This window comes from Vigna unguiculata, chromosome 10 (genome assembly GCF_004118075.2).
Source record: "Vigna unguiculata cultivar IT97K-499-35 chromosome 10, ASM411807v1, whole genome shotgun sequence".
In the NCBI taxonomy this organism is placed as follows: Eukaryota; Viridiplantae; Streptophyta; class Magnoliopsida; order Fabales; family Fabaceae; genus Vigna; species Vigna unguiculata.
In genome coordinates this window covers 36,989,535-37,016,987 of record NC_040288.1, presented here as the reverse complement: position 1 = coordinate 37,016,987, position 27,453 = coordinate 36,989,535, and the positions used below count along the sequence as shown (strand labels likewise).

Here is a 27,453-nt window from a genome sequence, read left to right as displayed (position 1 = left end):
TTTTTACTTGCTATAAATATAAATAATCATTATCAAAGTCTTAAGAAAAAAAAATATATTATAAACATCATGTATTCCAATTCTTATTTATTGAATTCGAAAAATAAAAACAATTAGAGGTATTTTAGTCAAATAAAAAAATATATTAGATTTTATAATTTGTCACAGTCATCTATCTATTTATATGAATCATAAAAGGATCAGAATTTGTTTCTTAAAGTCATAAATAAATATAGAAAACGATAATCATAAATAATTTGTCACAGTCATCTATCTACTTATATGATTTCTTAAAAGGATAAATTTTATCATACTTATTAGATACTATATTTGCTATTCTTAGATAATTAAAGTTTTACCTGAATATTATTATTATGTACATTAACTACAAGAAACGGCATTCTTAATTGAAAAAACAAAACAGCAACGTTTACGATATTGTATTTAACGTTTACTTTTTTAAAAGTGTTAAATACTTTTTGTTCCTCGTTTTCGTAATGTTTGCTGCAGATGGTTCTCATCTTGACAGGATGTTTAAAATAATCCTCATTTTGTTACCGAATGTTTAAAATGGTCCTCATTTTCGCAATTCATGTTTTATTTGATCATTTTCTGTAACGCCGTTTAAATCATTAATGGAGCATTGTACAGTACACATAACAAACACACCCTAGTACAAACTATGTCATTTGTACAATGCTCTGTTAATGATTTAAGCGACGTTACATACAAGGATCAAATAAATCACGAATTGCGAAGATGATGACCATTTTAAACATTCGCTAAAAATGAGGACCATTTTACACATTCTGTCATCCGCAACAAACACTACGGAAATGAGGACCAAAAAGGTATTTAAGCCTTTAATATTTTTTTTTTGCTATATAATATTTTTTCTTTTGAGATTTATTCTTTTTTTTTTCCTCATTGAACACGCCTTTACGAATTATTACCGCAATTTCAGGAATATGTTTGATTAGATGAAAAGAATAATTTTTACTCTGGTGAATATTTTTTTCTACTCTCGAGTATAAACCAAAAGTAAAAATTGATACCAAATACCAAATTAGAAATTAGCTAATAACATTTAACTATATTTAAAAATAACGATTAAAATAGTTATTTTTTTTTCAACTTGCTGAAGTTTTAAATGCCATTAAATACAATCACAATTTTTTTTTCTTCCGGTTTATCTTTCTGGATGATGAGTAACATTATGTAAAAGTCCACAAGACATTGCTGTTTCTCTCGGTCCTTCTATCATTGCACCTCATTTTTGGATCTCGGGTGTGTGTGTATGTTTATCTCAGAGTTGAACCTATAAATATGGTAACACAACATAGAATGTTAACAAATTTCACTAACAATGAGGATGTTTCACAAAGCCTTGGCTTCAACTCAAGTCTTTCTTTTCTTCTGTGTTGCAGTGTTCTCTACTCCACCAGAGGATCCAATCAAGTGTTCTTCAGGGAACACAACCTGCACCATCACAAACTCCTATGGCATGTTTCCCGATCGAAGCATCTGCCATGTCTCTCAGGTGCTGTACCCCACAACAGAGCAAGAGCTTCTGTCGATGGTTGCATCCGCAGCCAGAAGCAAAACGAAGATGAAAGTGGCGACCCGTTTTTCGCACAGCATCCCGAAGCTGGTGTGCCCAGAAGGCGAAAATGGGGTGCTGATAAGCACAAGATACCTGAACAAGATAGTGAAGGTTGATGTGGAAGCAAGAACAATGGTTGTGGAGAGTGGTGTGACATTGAAGGATCTTATCAGTGAGGCTGCAAAAGCAGGGTTAGCCTTGCCATATGCACCATACTGGTGGGGTTTGACCATTGGAGGGCTCATGGGAAGTGGTGCACATGGAAGCACTTTGTGGGGGAAGGGAAGTTCTGTTCATGATTATGTGCTGAACCTTAGGATTGTTAGGCCTGCTTCTCCTCAAGAAGGTTATGCTAAGGTTGAGAACCTCGATCAACAACATGAAGATCTCAATGCAGCCAAAGTCTCACTCGGGGTGCTTGGAGTTATCTCACAGGTAATCACCATTTTCTCTCTGAATTCTTACTTCGTTCTTATAATCTATGTTTACGGAGTTTTGTTACAATCTAACATCTTAGGTTGTTACTGGTGTTGTTATTGTTGATGATGTTTCTCAAACTGTAATGAAATCTGGTCTTTTGAATGTTGCCATAAAACACAAGGAGAGAAAAAAGAAGAAGAAGAAAAACTACATTTTCATCCAAAACACTTTAGTTCTGGTGTGAAACAGAGTAGAGAAATTAAGTGTTGAATGCAGATCATTTGTCATTCATCAATAGTCATAATGGAGGAAATTCATTAGATAATTATTATGACATCGACTAACATACCACTATGAATAAATGCAACATAAAATAAGAATTAGTGTGCCACTATTATAAATAAGATCATTACACTCCATAGTGATTATACACAAACAACATATTTTCAACAACAATACAAAATTTTTGTTATTTTAAAATATTAAATAAATTAAAATGAATTAAGAAGGAAAGTTAAATTATTAGTATTTTATTAGAGAGGAATACATGTTTATGACTTTTCCATAAATAAATGTGATCAATAAAAGTCAATATAATATATATATATATATATATATATATATAATTCGATTGAGTTAATATTATTAGAATTAATTATCAGTTAGAAATATCGTCTCTTTTAAAATTGGAACATTAATACTATACGTGAGAACCTCAATCTAAAAAAGAAATACTCATTCTCCTCAAATTTTCAACTAAGGAACTTATTTGGATATACTCAATAATTCTACTGCATTTAAGATCAACAATTTAAGTATATTTTTTCCCAAATCTCTAACATGAAATAGTTTTTAAATCATAAAACAATATATCCAGCTCATCAAGAATCTGAAATCGATTTCTTCTTCATCAATAACGTTCACCAACCACTAGAAGACAAATGAGGATCTACATAAACTGATAAAATAGAAAAAATATTTTTTAACTACTAAATTTTGACACTTTTTTTTATATCTTTAGGTGATATTTTCTAAGTGATTTTTTATTTTTTTATTTTTTTATTTTCAATATTTTGAAACCAATAAAAAATTGACATCTTATATTATAAGAAAAAGTTGTCAAAATTTAGTAATCAAAATATGTGTGTCGATAAAATATTATGATTCACTTTTGTGCCACTGATTCATTGGTTCCATTAGGTAGCAAACAAATAAAAGTTTGAAGCATATTCTAAGGTTACATATAGTGGACAAATGTCTGAGATCATCCTTTCTAAATTAGCCACCCATAGTGGACAAATGCTGTAGTCAGCTATCACCAAATTCCATGGCGCAACAAAAAGATAGCAACAAAAATACAATAACACATCACTGAAAAACAAAGATAAACAATGAATGTATTCAGTAATTTTTTAATTGTTTGTTCAAATTTAAATTCAAATCTTTCACATTGGTTTGGTGGGAACCTGTCCCTATTTCTAATTATTGGAACTCCTTTACGATGTTTGAATAATATCTTCATATTATGGATCTCTCTAGAAAATTTCATTTTTGTATCTTTCGGATTAATATTTTAAAACATTTTATGCTTTTATATTGAAAAAAAAAATGTTTTGAATATTATCTTTTTATGTGACCTCTTTGTTAAAAATCGATAACATCGTCGCTTTGCTTTCACATGATTTCTTTGTTTTCTGTGTATCTGGTGGCTTCACATGCTTTATAGTAAGATAAGATTTAAATATTTTTAACTCTCAAAAGCATACAAAAGACTATAAATATATAAAACGCGAGAAAGGTAAATTAGTTGTCAGCAAAAAACGCGTAACCTATATTTTATGGTAAGAGACAAATGCGTTGTCATAGAATCTAGCTTATATATAATTCAAAATTTTAACCCGATAAAGAAAAAAAAAAAAAAAGACTTCAAAATGTTGACCACTAAACTCTTTATCTCTAATTCAACAATGGTGGAAAGGGACTTCCTATTACGCACTTCGTTTGCAAGACTTGGGTAACGTGGCAACCGTTTGCATGAAAAGTTTAAAAGCTTTTCATCAAACACCTATACTACGAAGAAAAAATATAATTTTTTGCTACAAACTTGCAAGCTTCTATTACTGTTTTCACAATGAATTAAATTAAATATTCATTGGTGATTGAGAAAAGTAGCTGTGCAATAAAGTTTGTGATGTGGGTACGTTCATATCCGCCATTATTATGCGAGAGGAATGCAATGATGATTGCTCATTTGGATGGATTTTTTTTTGCAGATTACTCTAAAACTAGAAGGTATCTTCAAGCGATCCATCACGTATGTCGCAAAAAATGATTCAGATTTGGGAGAACAAGTTGCTTCTTTTGGTTATGCTCATGAGTTTGGTGATATAACGTGGTACCCAAGTCAACGTAGGGCTGTGTATCGTGTTGATGATCGTGTGCCAATTAATGCATCGGGCAATGGTCTTTACGACTTTATCCCCTTCCGTCCCACTCCTTCTCTTGCATTGGCAATCCTAAGAACCACAGGTTTCCCTTCCTTTTATTCAATACATAGATAAAGTTCTTATTTTTAAGCATGCATGTAGTTAAAAAGCAAACCAACTTTCATGTCGATAACATGTTTGTTTTTTTGCTTGATGGGGTAGCAGAAGATGTTCAAGAATCTGCTGGTGATGCCGATGGGAAGTGCATAAATGCTAAGACCACAACGAATACACTCATCACCTCTGCATATGGACTTACTAACAATGGTACTGTCTAAGTCAAAATATGATAGTAAAACTAGTTTATGATTTGACGGAGAATTCAAGTTATGAAGCTGAAGTTTTTGTTTTACATTTGGTGCTTGCAGGTATAATCTTCACCAAATACCCTGTAATTGGATTTCAGAACCGACTTCAGGCATCTGGGACATGCTTGGATAGTCTTAAAGATGCAAAGATCACAGCATGTGCCTGGGATTCCACGGTGAAGGGAGAGTTTTTTCACCAAACCACATTCAGCATTGGCTTGTCAGTTGTGAAAGATTTCATTGAAGATGTGCAGAAGCTGGTTGAATTGGAGCCAAAGGGGTTGTGTGGCTTAGAGCTTTACAATGGAATTCTGATGCGTTATGTGAAGGCTTCAAATGCCTACTTGGGGAAGCAAGAGGATGCTTTAGACATTGATATCACCTACTATCGTAGCAAGGACCCTATGAGTCCTAGGCTCTATGAAGACATTGTTGAAGAGATTGAGCAACTTGGGATTTTCAAATATGGAGGGTTACCTCATTGGGGTAAGAATAGGAATTTGGCGTTTGAAGGAGCCATCAAGAAGTACAAAAATGCAGAGAAATTTTTGAGGGTTAAAGAGAAGTATGATTCAGAAGGGCTTTTCTCAAGTACGTGGACAGATCAAATGCTTGGGCTAAAAGATGGGGTGACAATAGTGAAGGATGGATGTGCTTTAGAAGGCTTGTGCATTTGCTCACAGGATAGTCATTGCAATCCAAGCAGAGGGTACTATTGCAGAGCAGGAAAAGTTTACAAGGAAGCAAGGGTTTGTACTCATTTGAAATCCAAATGAGACCAAAGTTTACAGAAAATGATCCATTTATACTGTGTGATAAGTGATGATATTTATAGCTGTAATTTACATATACCAAATGATTAATAAACACACTGTGATGCATACAAAGTTGAAAGGTTAAGTTATTTATTGGTGTACTAGCTAGGACTAGTTATGTGAAAGGTCATGTAGTAACTATTTAGTGAAGGTGAACTATAATTTGTGACAGCAAATACAAGGTTTCATTTCTTTCCTATACCACCCTTTGAATTTTGGTGAGGCTTTGTGTTACTATGTCCATTCTCCAAAACAGAGTTGAGTTCAATAACTTTCCCTTGTATAATATACACTAGAGACCAGGTTCTACGTGACACTTTGACACTTTCATTAATTTTAGGCGGGACAAACAATTTTCCAGTTCAGAAAATGAAAAAAAAAAATAAATTCAGATCTTTCATTCAGAACTAAATCATATAAACGTGTCCAAGAATCTATGTAGTTGAGGTCCTCTCTTTTAGATTAAAAAGGTCTGTGATGGTGCAGTTTCTGGATTTTTTCATTAAGACAAATAAACAAAAGATTGTGTGTGGATATTATTAACGTTGAAATATGATTAAGATAAAAAAATAATTTATAATAATACTAATAATAATAATTTGACATTTATATATATATATATATATATATATATATATATATATATATATAAATTGTGATTAACTGAAATTATATTAGTTTATTCATGGTTAAATCATTTCATTGGTTTTTATTTTTGTATAAAAATCTAAAAGTGGTCTTATTTTTTTTATTTGTTTCAATTTCGTATTTATTTTGGTAAATTTGTCGCAATCATGTCTTTTCATTAGTAATATATTGATAACGTTATAGAGGTATCACATATTGGTTAATATTTTTTTTAATTTTTTTATGTTTTTTTTTAAATAAAAAATTTTGTTATATATCAAGCTGACATTGTGTCACATAGTGATAATAGTATGATATGGCACTTATAATGCCACGTGTCACTGTTCAATACAAAAAAATCTCAATTTAATTTTTATATTTGTTATTTTGTCTAAATATAGTCTCATTATTTTTTTAAACTCAAACAATTTCATCCCTATCTAAATAGAGGCCAAATTTACCTTTTATATAAATGTTATAAGGATATTTTTAACAAGATTAAATTTATTTAAATTTATACTTTACATTGAACTTTATTTAAATTTTGTTTCAAATATTTATATATCAACAATTTCTAGAAAAATGTTAGAGTTGGTTTAAAAATAACAACTCTATAAATTGAAATGTAAAATTTTAAAACAGTTTTATAACAATTTAAAATGTTATAAATTGTTAAATAAATGTATTTTAAAACAATTTTATAACAATTTAAAACGTTATAAATTGTAAAATAAAATTATAAATAAATGTATTTATTTAAAATTGTTATAAACTGTTTTAAAATTTTATATTTGTATTTGTAAAGTTTTATTTTTAAACAAATTCTAATATTTGTCTAGAAATTATTTATATATAAATATTTACAATAAAATTTAAAAATATCAATTATATATCATAAAAATATAAATGTAACATTTATATAAAAGTTAAATTTAGTCTCAATTTGAAAGAGATGAAAATTATTCTAGTTTAAGAAGAAATAGGAACTAAATTGATACAACATAATAATAAGGGAGACTAAATTGAGATTTTTTCAAATCAAGAGCGACACATACACATACACTTTCATTACCATATGACATTATCATTGTCACGTGACAATTTTTTTATTTTTTAAAAGATTTAAGAAAAATTAAAATAGATTAAATAAATCAAAAAGAAAAAAAAAATTATAAGTTGACACATAGTTCACAATTTAATGTGTTATCGCTTTTAAGTATATTATTGACGGAAAAAACTTGAAACAAATGAAAAAAAATCAATTTAAAATTTCTCTAAAACACGAGGACCAATAATAATTTTCTTTTAATTATATGTGTTATTTTATTTTTTTGGGATAGTGACTATGATCGTACTTTTATGAAAACGTTATATGGTTATAAAAATATTCATAAATTATATGAAAAATAAAATAAAAGTATTTTATCTAAAAAATCCATCGCATTATTATGTTCTGTAAAATTTAATATATTTTAGTACTTTTAAAGTTTTAAAATATATGTACATGAATATATGTTATTAATGAGATGATTTTATTATATGTATTATTTATTTATTTATTTATTTAAGTAAGAGAGAAGAGCGGGGCTTATTGATGGAACAACTTTGGTGGTTAAAAAGAGTTATATAATAAAGCTGGAATGATATACTTAATTTTATCTAATAATATTATCCAGTGAGATATGTGTAATTAACTCGAAAATATAATATTTTATTAAACAAAATTTTAATTATTTAAAAAATTAAAAATTAAAAAAAAGGTTTTCCTTTGAAAAAAAATTTGCAATAAAATTCACAGAAAATATTTTCAGCAGATTTCCTGTTATTTGTTACAATATTATTAAACCGATTCTATGGATCTATATTTATGAAAAAAATCCGAGGAAATAATTTACGTTTCTTACGTTTTTTTTTTAATCTAAATATAAGGAATATATAATTAACACGGACGCATTAAAATTCACAGGATCTTTTATTGATAACTTTTTATAAGAAAATCGCAACAATTTTTTCTTTTCAAAAAAAATAAAATAATAATCAATGTTTTTTTTTTTGTAAGGGTGCATAATTAACTAAAGATGTAAGTAAAATTAGGCATAAGCGATTAGGAATTTTCTTTATAATTATTATATATAATAACATACATAATTTCCAAAAAATATTATTACATAACTAGTTGCATATTTACGTAATTAGTAACTAAAACTATCATTACATGATTACCTGGTATATATATTCCCCTAATATCAGCACTATCATTGACTATCATTGTGTACAATTTTACATTGTACGTTATGTAGGAGTTAAAGTGAAATTAATAATGTTGATGTAAATATTTCTCGAATTAACTAACAGTAATTAGGTGAATAATTTGTCATTACCCTCTCGTCCTATATAAAGCTACAAACCCGTGTTAACCTGTGAATTAAAATTTTAAATCGTTTGAAAAAAAGTATAGTATTCAAGTATTGAAGTTATTGGAGATGGTGGCTAAGATGTCTTTCACACAATATTTCTGCTTATTCCTCATCATCTCATGTTTGTAAATTCTAGCTAGAAAACAGTATTTTCTTTCTCCATTATTTTTTAAATTGAAGTATAAAACACTTAAGAAGGGTGAAAAGAAGAGTGAATATTAGATAAGAATATCGGTATTTTGACATCATTCTTTTTTTTACTATTATTTGACACTATCTTTTACTATTATTTAATTTCTCTTACTTTTAAACATATAAAAGTTAATTTTTGTTAATACTATTCTATTCTTATACAAATTGTCAAATAGTCATCGAATGTTGTCAAATTACCTTTTTTTATTAAATAAATTGTTAAATTATTGTGTAATGTTGCAGGTATTTCAATGAGAAGAGTGGTGGTTGGAGAGATACTGTGTGTGAGAAACCAGAACTAACAGACCGGTGTGGGTTTGTGGAGTGTCCACAGGTTTGCATGGATTTGTATAAAGAAAAGTATGCTGCAGGAGAATGCATTGCTGGTCTCTCTAACCATCTTGAATGTGTTTGTTTCTATCACTGTTCTCCTACTCAGTCTAACACCACTCTAACCAACATTCCCAATTAGTTAGTTAACCTTTTTTTTTTTCTTTTTCCTTTTCTTTCATCCATGTTTAACACTTCTCTTCCAATAAACTTTTCTCTCATTTTCTCCACTACATCATCCTACAATATCATTCGTTTATTATATATATATTTTTTAATTTTAAAAATAAAACACAAAAATCCGAGTGATTTAAAATTGAAATATGTGCCGTAATCGCGAAAAAACAAATTTTACAAAAACTAATATAATAAATTATGACCCTTGCTATTTTGGGAGTTTTATTTGATGATTAATTATCAAACTGAAATTAAATGCATTGGATTATTAAGAAAATGCCAGCTAATCGTGTGTGGTAACGGATATTTTGAAGGAATTCAGAAAGCAATTCACATAATTTTTTTAGGGGAAGAAGCTATCACCATGGGATATATACTTGTATGTAATTACTATAGCTACATGATTAAATAATTTGTTGATAATAGTTATATGTTTACCTGATATAAGTTGTAACAGATTTTGTAACTATAATATAATGTTTTAAAGTACAACAAAACAATCCAATGACGGCATTATTATCCTTAGTTTACGATTAATATTCTATCCAAAGATGTCCGAAATTAGAGAAATATTAATAATTACAAAATAACAATAATTATTATTATTATTATCAATGTTATATATATATATATATATATATATATCGAAATTCAATTAATTAATTTCTTTAATTGAATTTCACATCCGATGTCTTTATTTTTATGGGTACAGTAAGTGGATTCAAGTTAAAAGGTTGTTTTAAAAGTTTTTGAAAAATTTTGAGGGGGTTGAAAAATTATTAGAGGTGTAAGAAACTGATGAATCTAAAGTATGAATGATGCTGGTTCACTATTTCCACCAAAAAAGAGTTATTATTTTTTGTTAATAGCTGGGTCTGTAAAATTATTTTTTTTCTTCAATCCCTATATGACCCTTGTGCAAAGTTTACTAATATTCAAATGGTTTTTCATCTTCTAATTATCTAAATAAATTTTTGAATTTTGTGACTGTCCAGTCTCTAATTAGTTAATATTTGCGACATGGCTCCGATTTAATTTTTGCCCACTTCACTTTGTAAAAAGAATTGTGTTCCAATCATTTTCTACTTCACGCAAGCATGACCTAGATGTTGGAGTCTGCCCATAAATTTATTCCGCAAAAATAAAATCTTTTGTGCACAAACATGCAATGCATATGATTTTCTTTTTTTGAATATTTAAAGGAAATTCTACGAGGTTTATCTGATTACAATAAAATTTAGATATAAACGCAATTCCAATAGCAACCGTAGAATAAAATCCTTAATTTTTTTATTTGCTTTTATTATTATTCTTTATTGATGAAAAAATTGATTTTTATTGTGACATTGGATAAAAACAGTGGGGAGTTGTATTGAATTGGAGTGACACAGAGAGACTAGGTCCAAAAGGTCAAAGAGGCCCAAAAAGAATGTTGGCAAAACCTGATCCACACAGAGATTAGAGAGGGGGCTTCTTCCTGCATTCCCAAAGAATCTTCAGTACCCCTAAAAATGACATAATTGATCTTAATTAATTTTTCACATGTCTCGGTGGTTGAGATAATTAAATCAAATTTACTGCGCTTGGATGGTATTTACGGTGCTGCACCCCCAATTCTTGTATATCTCCTTCCTCCGTTCTCTTTCTTCTTCCTCCGTTTTCTTTCCTCCGTTGTTATTATTATTCTCAGAGCAGTGGTCCAACTTTCTCTCTTTCATTTTCATTTGAAAGTGCTTTTGCACTGGTAGTGGTCCCTGCTTTCGTTCTGTGTGAACTGGGTCGCTTTAGGTGGTCCAAACTTTGCAAGGTCATCCACACATGCTTCAAATTTCTTATAGCTTTCTTCGTTCTTTGCATATTCCAAGTTAGTATTGTCGTTGATGTTTTTATTAATGGTTCTTTGAAATCTTTCTCTGCTGCAGTTATATTTCATTAGTTATATTTCATTTTGTGATGATAACTGATGTTCGATGAAATCCGAAACGGATCTGGTGGGTTTTTCACTGAATCGGATGTTGAAATCCATTTCGGAGAAGTGTGAAACGATTCTCGATATTTGTTTCATTAAATTATTAAATTAATTAAAATAAAAAGCATTTAAAAAAAAACATGAAACGGATGTAGAGATCCGTTTCGCAAAAATCTGAAACGGATTTCGCAATCCGTTTCGGTGAAAAATAAAATAAAAAACTGAAACGAATGTCGAGTTTCGTTTCAGTCTTCTGCGAAATGGATTTCGAAATCCGTTTCGGTGAAAAATGAATACAAAGATGACGAGATCCGTTTCTGATTTTTATGAAATGAATCTGTAAATCCGTATTGCTCATTTGCAGTGAAATTTTTTTTTTGCCATAAACCTATCGAGCAGATAATAACCATCGATCTATTGCACAACCATTCCTAAAATCAATTAAAATATAGATAGATGGTATATGATGACTTAACTGGATTATACTCCTTGGCAACGACAGAGGAGAGGTGCGCGAAAGGAGATAATGGGAGGCTGCGGAGAAGAATAGTGTGTGGAGGGAGAAGAGGAGAGTGTGCCCAAGGAGAAGAGTGTGCAAGAATGTGGATGCTGGACGACAAGGAGAAAAATTGTCACACTGCTGCTACGTCAAATACGAAAAAAAGTTGTTGCCGCTGCTAGGTCAAAGATTCCTTCCTTTGGGGTGCAAGGAATCTGATTCCCTTTATTGGGGTGCATTTTGGGGGTGCAAAGGGGTATGCGGTGACAGAAAGAGAGAGAGTGAGTAACTTTTATTTTTTACCATGGGCAAACATAGAAATATATTTGTTTTTGGGGTACAGGAGAGATAATTGGAGGTGTAGGGAGAAGCCCCCATTATGCATTTCCTATTTGCAATTTGCCAATTTTTGAAGGCTGTCTCTCCACGCTCCTCCAATAATTTCTTCAGCATCCCCAAATTCTTCAAAATTATCCAAAATACCTTTCTAACTTTGTCCCGCTCAAAAATATGCGCCCTTAAAAATGGAGGAACTAGATGTCAAAATTCAATTAAGGAAATTATATAACCAGATGTCAACGTCCGAAATATATATAGATACCGAATTTCACCATTATATATATATATATATATTAATGTTGACATCCGGAATATATATATCATTTTTGTGGATAAATTTCTAACTAGAAAATATATTATTCTTTTACTATATGTTGATTGTTGGTCATGACAAGAATGAGATTCAAAATCTCAAAAGAGAGTTTAGTAAGTCCTTTCAACGAAGAATTTGGGTCCTGCAAAAACAAATCTTTGGTATGAGAATTATTCGTGACAACAAGAAGAATGGAAAATTATAGCTATGCCAGCAAAAATATATTGAAAAGGTATTTAAGAGATTTAATATGAAAAATTCTATGCATGTTAGCACTCCACTTACATGTCACTTCAAATTGAAGTCAAAGGATTGTCGAATAAATGAGAATGAGAAATAAACAAGACATAATATTCCATATTCATCTATAGTTGGTAGATATGAAATGCATCACTAGAAAAAATTGATATTGATAAGAATTAACATACCACTTTATGTCATTATTATAAATTTAAAATCAACATTCCACTTTATGTCATTATTATAAATTTAAAATTAACATACCACTTTATATTAATTATAAACTTAAAATTAACACATTACTTTATAATTTTAACTAATAAATAGATTATAACTCGTAATTTTAACTAATAACTAGATGATAACTCTAACCGGATAATGGGATTAAATGGTCTTGTTGTACTGTCGTACTTTTACAAGTATGTGCTCTAATCCAAGAAAAATAAAACGAAAAAAGAAAAACTCTGAAATTTAAAATATTTTATATAAATGAATAATATTTTTTATATTGTATATAATTCATATAACGTTTAAAATACAAAATATTAATTATTTATATAACTTAAATTCCCTCCTTTAAACTTATAAAAAAAAAGTTTACAGAATAAGCCGGAGGAAAACTCCGGTAGAAAAAAGAGAACGTCCAACTCTAATTTTTAAATATTAAAAATAGAACTGTTTTAAACATTTAATTTTAAAAATACGTTAATCTTAGAAATAATATATTATACATGACATGGTTAATACATTGAACTTGTTATCATTTAACACAATAACCGTTAAATTTATATATATTCATTGTCATTTAATGTTATTTATTGATAATCAATCAATGCGAATTACTTTTGAACACATTATACAATTATTTTTTCGAATATCTTTGTTTGAAGGTTCTAGTCATTGGAGATGGTGGCCAAGATGTCTTTCATACAATTTTTTGCCTTGTTCCTTGTCATCTCAGGTTTGCAAATCCTCATCATTTAACGACATTTTTCAATAAAATTATATTTGTGTGTTTATTTATTTGTTGGAGAATTGATATCGGCTAAATAATTCTAAGATATTTCTCATTTTTTATCCTTTAGAGTATGTTTGATTATAAATTTTCAACATAACTACGTATGTTTGGTTTTAAAATCAATTTAAAACTACAAAATTTACTTTCAAAAGAAGCCACAGATATCATTTTCTACGTCCATGAAATCTATTCGAAACAAAAATAATTTTAACGCAACTCTAAACATGTACTTAATTGATTTTTGAAAAATCAAACATGTACTTAATTGATTTTTGAAAAATCAAACACATATTAATTCTGCGTTAGAAAATTAATTATATATCAATTTAATATAGAACCAAAAACAAACTAAGATTGGAATTTCAAAATAAAAAAATTAAACAATGTATAAATATGAAAATTCATAAACTTACTATTTGAAGATTTTGGGTTAGAAGTGATTTTAATTTAAACGGACTCATTTTATATTTTATTGGAGTTGTATTTCTCTGATAATCTTTACATGAAGCAGTTATTATATAAAAAGAGATATGGTATATGATGTATTTATGATGTATCTATTGAATAACTATAAAAGAAGAGAAGATAGAGATTGTGAATGCATTTTAACTAAATTGTGTTTCTTGTGTGTGCATGTTGTTATTTAAGGTGTTTCAATGACAAGGGAAGTGGTGGGAGAGAAAGAGTGTTTGTGTGAGAAGGTGGTGCAATACGGTGATTGTGACTTCAATGCCTGTGCGATGTTATGTGAATATATGATCAAGAGCAAGTTGATCTCCTCACAGTGCGTTATTGCGGAGACTCCACAATGTGTTTGTTTCTATACCTGCTAATTAACTCAAATAATTTTAATATATTACTCATGTTTACAAATTTCTCATTATATAAATAAGATGTCACTTCACTTTTAGTCAAGCTCTTTGGTAACATTTTTTTTTTTAGTGTTTTAGAACATTTCCAATGGAAGTGTTTTATGAAAGGGTTGATTAATTGGTCTTTGAAATACTTTTAGCATGGAAACATGTGAATTGGCGATGCTTACACAAGTATGGTACAATTTCAAGTAGATTTAGTAAAACATATTTGGATCGGGAAATGATGAAAATTAATATTTAGTTTTGTATAGTTAATTATTCATAATTTATTACCTTTAAAAGCTTTGTGTGAACCATGAATGAGTTAATTAATGATAAATATCTTAATGTAAAGAGAAATTTTATTATTGAACTTTAATTTCATTCGTGTTGTATTAATTTACTTATTTTTTTCATAATGAGTATTTTTTTATTTATGTGTGCAACGCATTTTTATTATAAGTTTGGTGTGATCTTTCGTGTGTTTTTATTTTTCTTTTAATAAAAATACTTATGTTATGGTAGTGAGTGATAACTAACATGAACCTATTTGGAATTGTTCATAATTTATGAATATTGGTGGGTGATATGATAACGAGTGATACAATGAATTTGGATTCTCTCTTTTTGTGTTGTCTTTTTGTTATGTCTTTAAAATATATTGATTGACACCGGTTTTGATATTCTAAAATATATTAAAAAGGACTATAATATATCAATATCGGTGTATTTTATTATTCAATAGAAAACATAAAAAAAATCTCAACAAAGAATTTGGACTTGTGATATAATATGTTTAACAAACAATAAAATTCGTTTAAATAGGTTTTGAGTGATTTAAAACCATCTCAAAAAGTAAAATTTAAACCTTATTCAACTCTTTATAAAGGTTTGCATTTACTATAAATTGGTTTTATTTATTTTTTTATGTGAAATCTCTATGCGTTACTATTTAATTTTAACGTTTTTTTCATAAATAAAATAAATTTATTGTATTTTTAAATTTCAAAATTTTTATATATTATTATTTTAAAATTTCGATGCAAGTAAAATAATATTCTCAAATTTAAATAAAAAACAGAGATTCACTTATTTCAAGAATACTTATGATTTATATATATATATATATATATATATATATATATATATATTACATGTAATCAAAATATAGTACTTTATTTGAAATTAAGATTTCTTTTAAATAATGACTGTTTTATAATCGATAATTTTTAATTTTATAAATTAATTATTATAATAACAAATTATTTTTACTTTTTAACATTAATTTTTAATTAAATTTTTTTTAATTCACCTTGATTATCCGACTAACCATTTTCCCTCCTTTCTTCTTAATTTCTCTTCCTATTTTCATCTATTTCAAGAATCTGATCGTACTTGACAGAAGTTGAAAAGTTAATAAGTGTTTTAAATTGATCAGATTTTTAAATAAAGTAAATATTTTTTTCATCTCTTATTTTTGTATTATTTTAATTATTCAATTGAGAGAATTGTTCTTTTTGACTTATTTGACCATATACTGAATTTCTATTCTATTTATATTAATTTGCTTTATATATTTAGTTGTTAGTAACAGAAGTTGTGAGTAACAACAGTATTAATACATATGTATACATATTATGCATTCTTCATGTAATCCTCATATACATACACATTAAAATAGCATTTATATTTTTACAGGTCAACTCAGTCCATCTTTTCAAATGAATTGATTTAAAATTGATTGTGAGTTTTGCCGTTTTCACAAATTCAAAATAATTAGTTAGGTTGTTTTAAATCACGTGAAAGTGAAGTGGTAAGAAAAGAGAAAGAAAATAAGGAAAAATGATTAGATTTGATTGGAAATATCAAATATCAAATGGAGAAAAAGGAATGTCCAAGTAGAGAAAAGAATGTGCAGAGTGAGAAACTTATTTTCCGCACAAACGGTTAATTGAAAGAATAATAATAATATATAAATAATTAAATAACATGATTATTTATAAAAACATTTTTTTCGTGAAATAAATCATCATTAATTTTATTTATTTTTTTCTTCAACTATATAATCATTATTTTTATTTATTTTAAATTTTTTATACGGCACAAAAGGAACGTTAATTTGTTGACAGAGAGGATTATCATTATGATAGTGATTTTTTTAAGACATTTGCGAAACTGTCTAATACAAAATTTCTGATGGAAAATTTATTTAATAGCTTAAAGATGTTGTCTTTTTCTTTTATTGTTGTTTTGATGAACTTTTTGATCAAAGAAAAAAAAATGAGTGAAAAGATAAATACAGAGGAAGTGAGAAATGGATGCAGATGAAAATGTCTTAAAAGTGATTCAGAGATATTCATTTTTTTTTTCTGGATCTATTTAGAATATTTGAAGGACTTAACTAATGAAACCGAAAACCCAGAAAGCCAAAAATTACACGATTACAATAATACATTCTCGTCAACAAAAAGAAAAATTTAACTTATGCTTGGAAACCCATTAACCACCCTCTACAATGAATCCAAAAGATATCAAAGAACTCTTTCTGCAAACACCGTTCAAAGAGTTCGAAACCGAGAAATGAACATGGCCTTGATTATACTCATTTCTCTTTCTGCAACTATAAGTTACTTGTGCCGTTGAATTAAGGTCATGAACAAAAATAAATGCATGATGTACACCTGCAGCATAATTAACTAATGAATAAGTGAGAAATTCAGTGAATGAATTTGATAAGACTACCATGATTACAGGTCTATGTTTTGTATAGATTATACCTTGATTCTTCATATTTTTGCTTCAGAATGCCACACTACGTCTTGCAACCCTGATGAAAAGGTTTTGTAGAACTGCAAATGAGGTTAGCATAAATCAGCATCGTAACATAACTCAGACATTGACCATTTAACATGATGTCTCTGTTCCCTCCTTAACATATGAAATGGAACAGACATTATAAAAGAAAATGTTACATGCCTTATGAAACTCCAGTGTGTCACCCCCAGTCTTTCGAAGCTCCACCATGTGCAATGAGGGAGCCACTTCAAAAACCTGTTACCATATATATTCAGTGAATCTTACTATCTCAGCAATTAGATGAATATCACAGAAAAAGGCTACAACAATGAAAAAATGGCTCAGTACCTCTGTAGCTACTGAAAGGTGACCCTTCCTTCCGCTCTTATCACCTTGCAGCTTCATCTGCATAATTTAAATCTGATTAAGTTAGAACATTGTTTTCTTCTTGAGTAAACCATTTAATCAAATTATCACCTTATAATTTCGCTTGTGAACATTAAATCCCAGAGGCTTGGCAGCTTCCTCAATTTTTGACATGATTTCATTTGCAGGACGTTGTGACGTGAAATGTGTTTCTCTCTTAACAATCCCATTCTGTATTGAGTTTAAACAAAATGAAGAAACAAACATCATTAGCCTGAAAGAATAATTTTATCTCCTTATCAATAACCTATAGAGATAACTGAACTCAGATCAGGCTCTTAAGTAAACATAAATCCACCAAAAGTTGATCCAGAAACCAAGTAGTTCACAGTTTTGAAAGTGACTTGTAAGTTGTAATTTGAATAAAACCTTTTGCAATGCATTACACTTTAGCATCATGAAAGAATACTAATTTTTACTTACTGTCTGCTTCTCAAACAAATTTTCAAGATTAAAGCTTTGAGACCTAGATATGAGCTCAAAAGCATTCATTGACACTGGCTTCTCTTTTGTCTCCGTCACAAAACTTTCCTACATATCAAAGAGAACAAATATATAACTTGAGAACAGCTTCAACAGTCTCTTTCTTGCACTTCCAAATAATAGTAACAATGTAAGTGAAAATTGGATAGAAGTATTGTCATAAACAAAGCACCTTAGAATCATTGAAAGCAGCAGCAACATCATCTACGTTGACATCTTCTTCCTCTGTAAAAATTGCTGGTTTGTATCCTTTTCTGAACCATTCATCTTCCAAGATTTCAGGAATTTTTATCCTCTGCAAAAAGCAACTCAAGGTTAACAAAAGTATATACCAAAATTACTATTAACAAAATGAACTAATTTTTAATTCCTCTGAATTGATTATAAATTTATATATTATAAGCAGGTAGAACATGTGAAAATAAGAAAGCTTTTGAGTTCAGAACTCACAGTTAAAGGGTTTGGATCAAGAATACGCTTCAATAGCTTCTTTGCCTCAGAGGAAAACCATGATGGACATGTAAACTGAGCCTTGCCAATCTGGAAAACATGTTCAGGTTTTGACATAAGCAACTTTTCTTTCATTCATTCTTCTCATGGATTATATTCTGATATTACTTACCTTTCTGTACAACGCCATTTGACTTGGCTCATCAAAGGGCAAGTAACCAGCCATCAGCACAAAGAGAATGACTCCACAGGACCAGATATCAGATGTAGAACCAACATAGCCTCTATCATTAAGCACCTAACATAAACGGTTCACCGTATAATTTCCAATGCAGGTTGAGTTACAAATCAAGTCTTGCATCTGATACTTAAAATTATAAAGTAGGTACCTCAGGAGCAACATAATTTGGAGTTCCACAAGCAGTGCGAAGAAGTTCATCCTCCTGTAATCAATACATTCAGTTAAGAGTTAAAACAAGTTCCTAATTTCATGCAATCATGTAATCACTCTTCAACACAATGAAAGTTATAACAACTAATAGGGTATGCTTTCAAGTTTAAGCACTTATATTTCTTATGGACAAACCAGAAATGCATAACATACACATAAGGTATTTGAATATGGCAAGGCAAAAATGTATATTCATATCTTACCTTCTGTGCGTAGGTACTTAATCCAAAATCTGTAATTTTCAGAACACCATTTGAGTCCAGAAGAAGATTCTCTGGCTGCAAAATACATTGAGTATTAAATATGAGTCTCACTCGAGAAGAAAAATAATTGATTTCTGCTCACACTCATATGAGTTATGAATCTGTTAATTAAATTAGTGGAGAGGATTGTGGTAGATAATATAGACCTTCAAATCTCTGTGGTACACCCCTCTACTATGGCAGTAATCAACTGCATTGATTAGTTGGTGGAAATAACTTCTTGCTTCATCCTCTTTAAGTCTCCCACTTTGAGCCTACAAATCAAATTATGCAAGATCCGAGGAAAATCTCAATGTACTGAAAGTTATTATTCTAATAATATCACCTCCAAGAGAAGAAAAAAAATTGTGAAACAGTAGAAATATATAATATGAAATGAATGAGCAACTTACTATTTTGTCAAATAGTTCTCCTCCATTAATCAACTCTAGCACAATGTAGATCTTTGTTTTACTTGCCATCACCTATGCTTAAACAGAGAACAGTTAATGACTTTGAGTACGCACAGTTTTCACATTATACAATTTTAGTCAAGACTTTATTTATCTCTAAACTAAGTAAGATTAACCCGAACCGAAATCTTAAAACACAGAAGAACCGAGTTCATTGAAAAAAGGAATATTGGGCCCACAGCATCAGAAGCTGAGTACAGTTAACCTCAATTTATTTCTTTACGCACTCCAACAAAATCTGCTACATTATCACGTGCTCCACCAGATATGATACTTCAGTTTCATTCATTGTTTTTATTTATAAGAAAAAAAAGAATTTCGTTTTTGTAGATAAAGAATCCTCTCTCATAAAAACAGAGACCTTGCCATTTCCACAATCTACCACGAAAAAAAATAAAGACAGTGATAATATTAACAGTAACATTAGCAATAATATTTTATGAAAAAGTTTAATTTTCTAAATTCTGACCGCAATGTTGAAAGAGTTTTCGCTGTTGTTCACTATTCAGATGAAGAAAAAAAGGAGAAAAGTGTGTCATACCTCATAAATTTTGACAACGTTTGGATGATTGATCATCTTCATCGCTGAAATTTCTTTCTTCAGCTGCGAAAATAAAAGGCAGAAAAAGCACAAAACCTCCATAACTTAAATTATCGGCACAAGAAACACAAATTACAAAGGCTGCATTAGTAATGAGCAACCTTAAAAAAGTCGAAACTAACGGTTACTTTAAGTAAACTATAATAAAGTGATCAGAAGGTTAAGTAGTATATGATGTCTGGTTGAATTGGAGCGTGACTGTTACCTGTTCCGTCATCTTGTGGCTGAGTACGTGGTTACGGTCGAGGATTTTGATGGCTACATGGTTTCCGTTCTCAACGTCCTTTGCGAACTTGACCTTGGCAAAGCTTCCCTCGCCAATGGTTTTTCCGAGCTCGTACTTTCCCAAACGTGTACGAGGTCTCACCGGCTTCCCGCTCATTTTTCGCTTCCTACGATATTTGTCTGTGTGGTCTTACGAAACAGGTTCGATAAATGAGTATGAATCTCTCACTTGCTTCAAATATGTTTCTGTTTGAGATGATGATGAAGATAATGATGAGAAGAGTGGCGAGAGATTTGTGAATGGATTGAGAAAAAAAGAAAAACGAATGTGCTTGAAGATTGCGTGTTCGAAGCGTGTGGGAAAACGTGGCCCCTCACTTGGTGTAGTTGTTTGTTTTGGGAAGAGAAGAACACAACAGAATAGAATACAAGAATACTCAATCAACCATCTCTTTCTTTGCTTTAGTGGTTTTGCTTGCATTGCTCATGCACCTTCCTGGAAATTGCTCAGTTCATTCCTTTCCCAAAATACCCCCTCTTTCCACATTCTACATAATATAATTTCAGCTAAATATTTAAACACACAACTTAAATCTTTTCCTTTTTCTGTATGCATAAACAGAATTGTTTGCGCCTATAATACAAATAAAAACAGTATGTTAGTTTTTATTTACTACTTCTCGGACATTACCAATAAAAATCAATTTAGTTAAATAATATAATTATATTTATAAAAAATACTTAAGAAAAATATAAAAATAAATAAGTAATTAAGATATAAGAATATATTTAAAAAAACTACATTCATATATATATATATATATATATATATATACACACACTTTTATTTTTCATATTTTATTCTTAATAATATAATTTTTAACTTATTTATTAAGAACAGATGCATAAAATTATCACCAATTTGAATTTTATTTTCTTTTTTATATATTTATTGAACTGATTTTTATTTTTTTAAATTTGGATTAAATTTTTTACAAAAAGATTTATATTTTATTTTATGGTTAAATATGTTTTTGTCCTTCAAATTTTAGTGAAATTTGAAATTAGTCTCTCTTCAAACTTTTTGATCAATTTAGTCTTTCATCTTTAAAAATGTATGAATTTAGTTCTTTTAATCAAATGTTGTAAAATTTATCTGACATTTTCAGCGTATTTCATGATAGTATTTGAATTTTTTATATTGTTTGACATATTTTCGCTTCAATGTTAACTCATATATTATCATAAAATGCGTTTAAAATGTCAAATAAACTTAACAAAATTTGGTAAGAAAGACTAATATTCACGCATCTCTAAAGATAAATGACTAAATTAATGTAAAATTTCGAAGAGAGACAAATTCCAAAATTCACTGAAACTTGAGGGACCAAAAACATATATAACCATTTATTTTATAATACTTTGTAAGTTGTTGTACTTTCAGATTTAGATTTAGATTAAAATGTTTATTAAAAATTATTTATATTTTATTTGGTAATATATCTGTAACTTACAATTTTTTTTCACCTTTATATTTTATTTATTTTTACTAGTTTGAATCTTTTAACCTATATTTTTTATTTTATGTAATCATAATTTTATAACTCTAAAAAGTTATATTTTTTTCTAATAATTTTATTAATTATTCATTATTTTTAAATATTTGTATCGTCTCATTATACCGTTTATAAACTAAACTAATTGAATTTGATAAATTACAATAACAAATATTTAAATATACGTACTCACGACGAATGTATTTAAAGTAATTAAATATAATGCAAATAAACAATTGAAGAACTATTATATTTTTAATATAAGTGTGTTATATAAAAGAAGAAAGACATAACAGCTAATAAGCAAATAAAAAGGTTGAATGTGAAACAATGTCAAACAAAACACTCTTTTTTAAAATTATTGAAATGGTACAAATTTTTAAAACAAATATAAAAATAGGTAAGTTTTGTTAGTTTGGTACGATCTCATTATTATGAAAAAGTTATACCAGATTAATACCCTCTCGATTCACTAAAGTGAAGTTTGGTAAGTTGTATTTTTTTTATTATTTTAATTAAAATCGTACAAGTGCATCATGATATAAACTTAAATTACGCCAGTTTTGCATAACTTCAATGCATTATAATTTTTGTTTTTTAAATGGAGTTAGATACATTTTTTTCTCTCTTAATTTTCGGTGAACATTATAATTAATTTATCCATCAAACTTTGTTCTAATTTAGTTTCATGTTAGATATTCATAAATTTAATTATTTTAATTAAATTTTATTAAATTTATTTAATATTAAAGTAAAAATGTATAAAAAATATTAAATTTTTAAATTTTTAAAATTGTAAGATTAGATTGGACCAAAAATTCTAAAAAGATTAATTATAAATTTAATAAAAATTAAGTGATTAAAAATTAAAAACATATATAATTTTTTTAAAATTTTAATAACACTCATGTCAACCGGACACAATTCCATTTTAGTTAATCAAAATTGTGTCAAGTTAGCACAATTTCTCATAATGAAGTCATCACAAATTTATCTGACTTGTTTATCTTTTGTATATTTTTTTTTTTTGGAAATTACACGATTGGTAATTTTGAAAAAAAATTGCATAATTAATGCTTTTGCCGAAATAATATTTAATATAAGGAGTTAAAATATGAAGAAGTTCTGAGGACTCTTTTGTAACTACGTTCAGGATTATAACATGCAAAACAAAGGCTTATCTTTTCAAATTAATATAATATGACGTAAGAAACGTAGTATATTTGCTTTCATAATAAGAATCAAGAAATTAAAACATGAGGATGCAGTGTATATCTTATCTTTTGTGCATATTTTTGTCCTCGTCATTGTGATCCACCTTTGACTCTGAAAGTATATATGGACATTTTTCTTTTCTAAATTATTAAATGTCGGTTTAATGATTGAAAAATACATTAAAAATATAATGGTCTTATTATTCTATTTTCAAATATGAATAAACGAACGAGACAATAATAGAAGTTTAAAAATTGAAGAAAAAAGTCATGATAATAAACTCTTCAGTCAAGATACACACGAAGCGTTACAAATTAAAAATTAAGCTTGATTAAGATAATATGTGGTCTAAATATATGTTCAAAGTTATTTAGTTTGCTAAATATGGACTTATAAGTGAAATTTAATAAATAAAATTTGAATATTTTATTATTACAATATAAAACTCATAAATAGAAAAATTCATTATTTATATTTAATTTTAAAATATTTACTATTTTTTCAAAATTATTTATTCTTTTTCTTTATAGCTTCTCTCTAAGTTTTTAAATGATTTGTTCATCTTTAAAAAAATATAGGATTTGTCGTAAATATCATGGTGTGAGTACAATAATCTTATTAATAAAAAAAATTTATTTGAGTAAGTTAATCTTTACTTAGATTTTGAAAGTTTTGCATGTATGAGTAGGGTAATACTTACATGTGACTTATGTAAGTTCAAGATGAATTTCTGATTATCTAGAATTGTTATGATATGTTTAAATTGTTTATTTGAATTTTGTGTGTGCAGGTATTATATCACGTGAAAAATGTAAGTTTTTGAATTTTTTTTAGAGTTAAGAAACTTAATTTAACTAAAGGAAGTTAGTTTCATCCCTGGCGTACCACGCCCAGAGCATGTCAGGTTACTATAGTCCGATGCACCCCAACCCCTCACCCTTCTCCGTCCATTCATACTGGGTGGGTTGTTGCCAGTGGGAATCGAACCCCCAACCTGACCTTTAACACCTCTGGGCTATAGTAACCTGACATGCTCTGGGCGTGGTACGCCAGGGATGTTACAACCATAATACTATTGGTTAGAGAATATGAATTTGGAAATGGAATGATCTTGTTGAATTTTTTTATTTAATTTGATATGTTTTGACTTGAGTGACAAATGTATCTTTGATAGTCTAATTTTTGTTATTCTGTCAAATTGATTTAGTTTGATGTTATTTGAATTAATTATATAAATTTTGATAAGAAAAACGAAAAAAAAAAGTCAATTTGAATACTTAATCTACTATTCGAGTTTTTCGAGAGATATAAAAACTCATTAGAAGAACCAAATTTTCATTGAACAAAATTAATTTTGTGAAAACTCTAAGAATTTAAAGAAGATTGGGCATTAAACAAATTATGTCTTATGGAAGTCATATTCTCTCGCTCGGTAAAATAGTTTTTGTAAAATCTTTCAATGTTCATTTACTCTAGTACTAAACTAGGTAAATTGAGGGTTCAATTTGATGTAATAAGTTTGACGATAACCTCATATTAATTCCTAAAATATGCTTCTTCTTTTTTTCATTCAAAAAATATTTTTTTAAGGAACATTGTTTACATAAACCGTCATATTTATATAAATAAACATACTTTATTTTATGGAGTTAAATATCCTAGGATACTTTTGTTGTAAAAATATCTTAGGATACAACAAATTTGTACCATAAATAGGTACCAAAAAGAACTTGTACTATAAATGGCTCTTTCCCGTATACCATAAATGGTGTACTTTGAAGAGGTAAAATATCTTGCTATTGGTAATGAAGATTAATAAATTTGATGAATGCTTCTCTTTACATTCTCTATTGTGATTTAAGAAGTTTTGTAAGAGACGTGTTTATTTCTAATTTAACCATGTGATTCTAATCGGAAGAAGTATATACCAAATGTGCAAATGTCCAGATTATGTTCATAGTTACTAATCAAGACACGTGTGTGAGTAAAACTAATAATTAAGAAAGTCCAAAAACAACATTATTGAGTAATGGATGAAGATGGAGAAGAAGACAACATAGTTTGGACCACATATTTGATATTTGTTTGGGTCATGGTCCCACCCATGTGGTTATCCTTCACCGTACCATTTGTACCATTCGTATCATTGCATATTTTGTGGAGTTAGTGATCTTTTTGGTGTGAGCTTCACAAAAACACGATTTTCAATTATACATATTAATTTTATAAAATTGTTTCTGATTAAAACTAAATTTAAAAATAAATAAAATATCATTTTCTTATAAAACTCATATTTAAAATTTTAACCATCCTACTAATACTGTAAATTGTTAACTTTTGTCAAAAGCTTTATTAAACACTTTTAATGAAAACAAACCTAAAACCTTAGTTAAGAAAATTGAGTTTAGTATCACCTAATTGGCATGTTAATAATTATTTTAATTTATTTTAATGTAAATTTATTTATAGGAAACTGAATGTATGAATATTTATTTAAAATCTTATTAATTATATTTCAAACTAATTTTATATATTCTGAGATAAATCCGAAAAGGCATTTTCGTCGATCAATTGATTCACAGACACATTTACACCCACACACTATACCAGTTGGACAAGTGTATTCAATTTTATATTTGATTCATTTTATTAAATTCATTAAAAACTTAAAAATTATTATCGTCTTTTTAAAATTGATTAAAATGGATTGGTTAACGGTTTATTTAATTTATTTTTTGTAAGTTAAAAATTTAGGTTTGAGATTCCAGCTAAGCGTTTGGGCTAATTGTTGGGCTGCTAGGGCGGGCCGTATTCAGTTCTGGATAAGAATTCATATTGTTGTCTTTTCAAGTTTATTTCTTTTAATCAAGTTTTACCTCTTTTGGTAAGAAATGCAAGAAAAAGAATGAAATTAGGAGCAAGTGACTCAATAATAGATGCCTAACAATATTGGGTGAATTAGAGGGAGCAAATCCCAATTTCGTGAAGTTAAGTTAAATTTAAAATTTTAAAATTTATTTCTTAACATGGTATCACAATTATGAGTTAGAGAGTCTGACTATTGTTTGTTAGGTCATGTTAGGTCTTTATCAAGGGAAAAATTCATTTCTTATAAACCAATTTTGTGAAGTTGAGCCAAGTTTAAAATTTTAAAATGTATTATAGTTTTGAGTTAGGGTCTGTTTGTTGTTGAGTTAGGTTTAAAATTTTCAAATTCATTTCTTAACATGGTATCATAGTTATGAGTTAGAGTCGGTTTATTGTTTTCTAAGTCATGTTAGGTTTTTATCAAGGAGAGAATCATCGGGAAGACACAACACTAATGAGACATAAGTTCAACCACATAAGGTATTAACAACACTGTTAACCAAAAACTTTAAGACAATGATTTTATAGGTCTTCATCGTTATATGGTGCTAACAGATCAATTGTTTCACCCGCTATCGAGTCGCTATTAGATCACCCATCGATGTCTAATTCCACCATGTATATGTCTTGTGTGAGGTAAGTATGTTCGAGATATCACATTGACTATAGATATAAGTGTGTGCAAACCTTACTTTATGAGTCAGTTTTGTGAGGTGTGTTAGACTTAAAGTTCAACATTAAATTGAAATTACTTTATTCTTTTATCTATTTTTACTTATTTTTCTTACTATAATATAAAAAGACCTTTAATAAAATGTACGCTTCTTAAAGCAAAAGTTAAACACTTTATGGTTTTGATTAAGTATTGAAAAACAATATAGTATAAAATATTATTGTGTTTCATTTGTAAAACTATAGTTTAATTCACCAATAGATAATGTAAGACACATGTATTCCATTCTCACAAACGACACAACATTATCTAGTCTTATTTCATGTTTGACAATATATGAATATGTCCAAATGATAATTAGATCCACTTCTCATTCTACATGAAACC

At 28.4% G+C, this 27,453-nt stretch overlaps 2 protein-coding genes and 1 long non-coding RNA gene across 7 annotated transcripts; 2 read left to right on the top strand and 1 right to left on the bottom strand.

Annotated features, from left to right (window-relative positions):
- Positions 1–1,210: 1,210 nt before the first annotated feature.
- On the top strand, positions 1,211–5,831 carry LOC114166177 (probable L-gulonolactone oxidase 6). 4 transcript variants are annotated; one of them, XM_028050859.1, is made up of 5 exons: positions 1,211–1,287; positions 1,428–2,038; positions 4,297–4,552; positions 4,675–4,776; positions 4,878–5,831. In XM_028050859.1, the coding sequence occupies exons 2-5, from the start codon at positions 1,505–1,507 to the stop codon at positions 5,591–5,593; spliced, it is 1,608 nt and encodes a 535-aa protein (XP_027906660.1). In that variant the 5' UTR covers positions 1,211–1,287; positions 1,428–1,504; the 3' UTR covers positions 5,594–5,831. The 4 variants fall into 4 exon arrangements, with proteins under 4 accessions (XP_027906660.1, XP_027906659.1, XP_027906658.1 ...); XM_028050858.1 differs by having other exon boundaries at positions 1,239–1,329; XM_028050857.1 differs by lacking the exon at positions 1,211–1,287 and having other exon boundaries at positions 1,338–2,038.
- A 5,213-nt stretch (positions 5,832–11,044) lies between these two features.
- Positions 11,045–14,823, top strand: LOC114165037. Its single transcript, XR_003599680.1, has 3 exons — positions 11,045–11,182; positions 13,626–13,696; positions 14,402–14,823. It is a non-coding gene; the product is annotated as an uncharacterized LOC114165037 (long non-coding RNA).
- A 2,109-nt stretch (positions 14,824–16,932) lies between these two features.
- Positions 16,933–21,196, bottom strand: LOC114167624 (CBL-interacting serine/threonine-protein kinase 9). 2 transcript variants are annotated; one of them, XM_028052735.1, is made up of 15 exons: positions 20,735–21,196; positions 20,470–20,532; positions 19,869–19,940; positions 19,623–19,730; positions 19,417–19,491; positions 19,152–19,205; positions 18,935–19,060; positions 18,763–18,852; positions 18,485–18,607; positions 18,253–18,360; positions 17,881–18,000; positions 17,752–17,808; positions 17,584–17,658; positions 17,385–17,456; positions 16,933–17,303 (listed from the first exon to the last, which is right to left on the bottom strand). In XM_028052735.1, exons 1-14 carry the CDS (start codon positions 20,909–20,911, stop codon positions 17,394–17,396), a joined length of 1,311 nt encoding a protein of 436 aa, XP_027908536.1. In that variant the 5' UTR covers positions 20,912–21,196; the 3' UTR covers positions 16,933–17,303; positions 17,385–17,393. The 2 variants fall into 2 exon arrangements, with proteins under 2 accessions (XP_027908536.1, XP_027908535.1); XM_028052734.1 differs by having other exon boundaries at positions 16,933–17,288; positions 20,735–21,195.
- Between the last annotated feature and the right edge of the window lie 6,257 nt (positions 21,197–27,453).

Excerpts from the sequence above, each read along its gene's own strand:
- LOC114166177 (XM_028050857.1), top strand. The coding sequence starts at position 1,367 with ATGAGGATGTTTCACAAAGCCTTGGCTTCAACTCAAGTCTTTCTTTTC. Across the intron at positions 2,039-4,296 it reads TGCTTGGAGTTATCTCACAG|ATTACTCTAAAACTAGAAGG; the intron begins GTAATCACCATT and ends TTTTTTTTGCAG. Across the intron at positions 4,777-4,877 it reads ATATGGACTTACTAACAATG|GTATAATCTTCACCAAATAC; the intron begins GTACTGTCTAAG and ends TGGTGCTTGCAG.
- LOC114167624 (XM_028052735.1), bottom strand. The coding sequence starts at position 20,911 with ATGAGCGGGAAGCCGGTGAGACCTCGTACACGTTTGGGAAAGTACGAG. Across the intron at positions 19,731-19,868 it reads GAGAACTATTTGACAAAATA|GCTCAAAGTGGGAGACTTAA; the intron begins GTAAGTTGCTCA and ends TTTGATTTGTAG. Across the intron at positions 18,361-18,484 it reads CTGCTTTCAATGATTCTAAG|GAAAGTTTTGTGACGGAGAC; the intron begins GTGCTTTGTTTA and ends TTTGATATGTAG.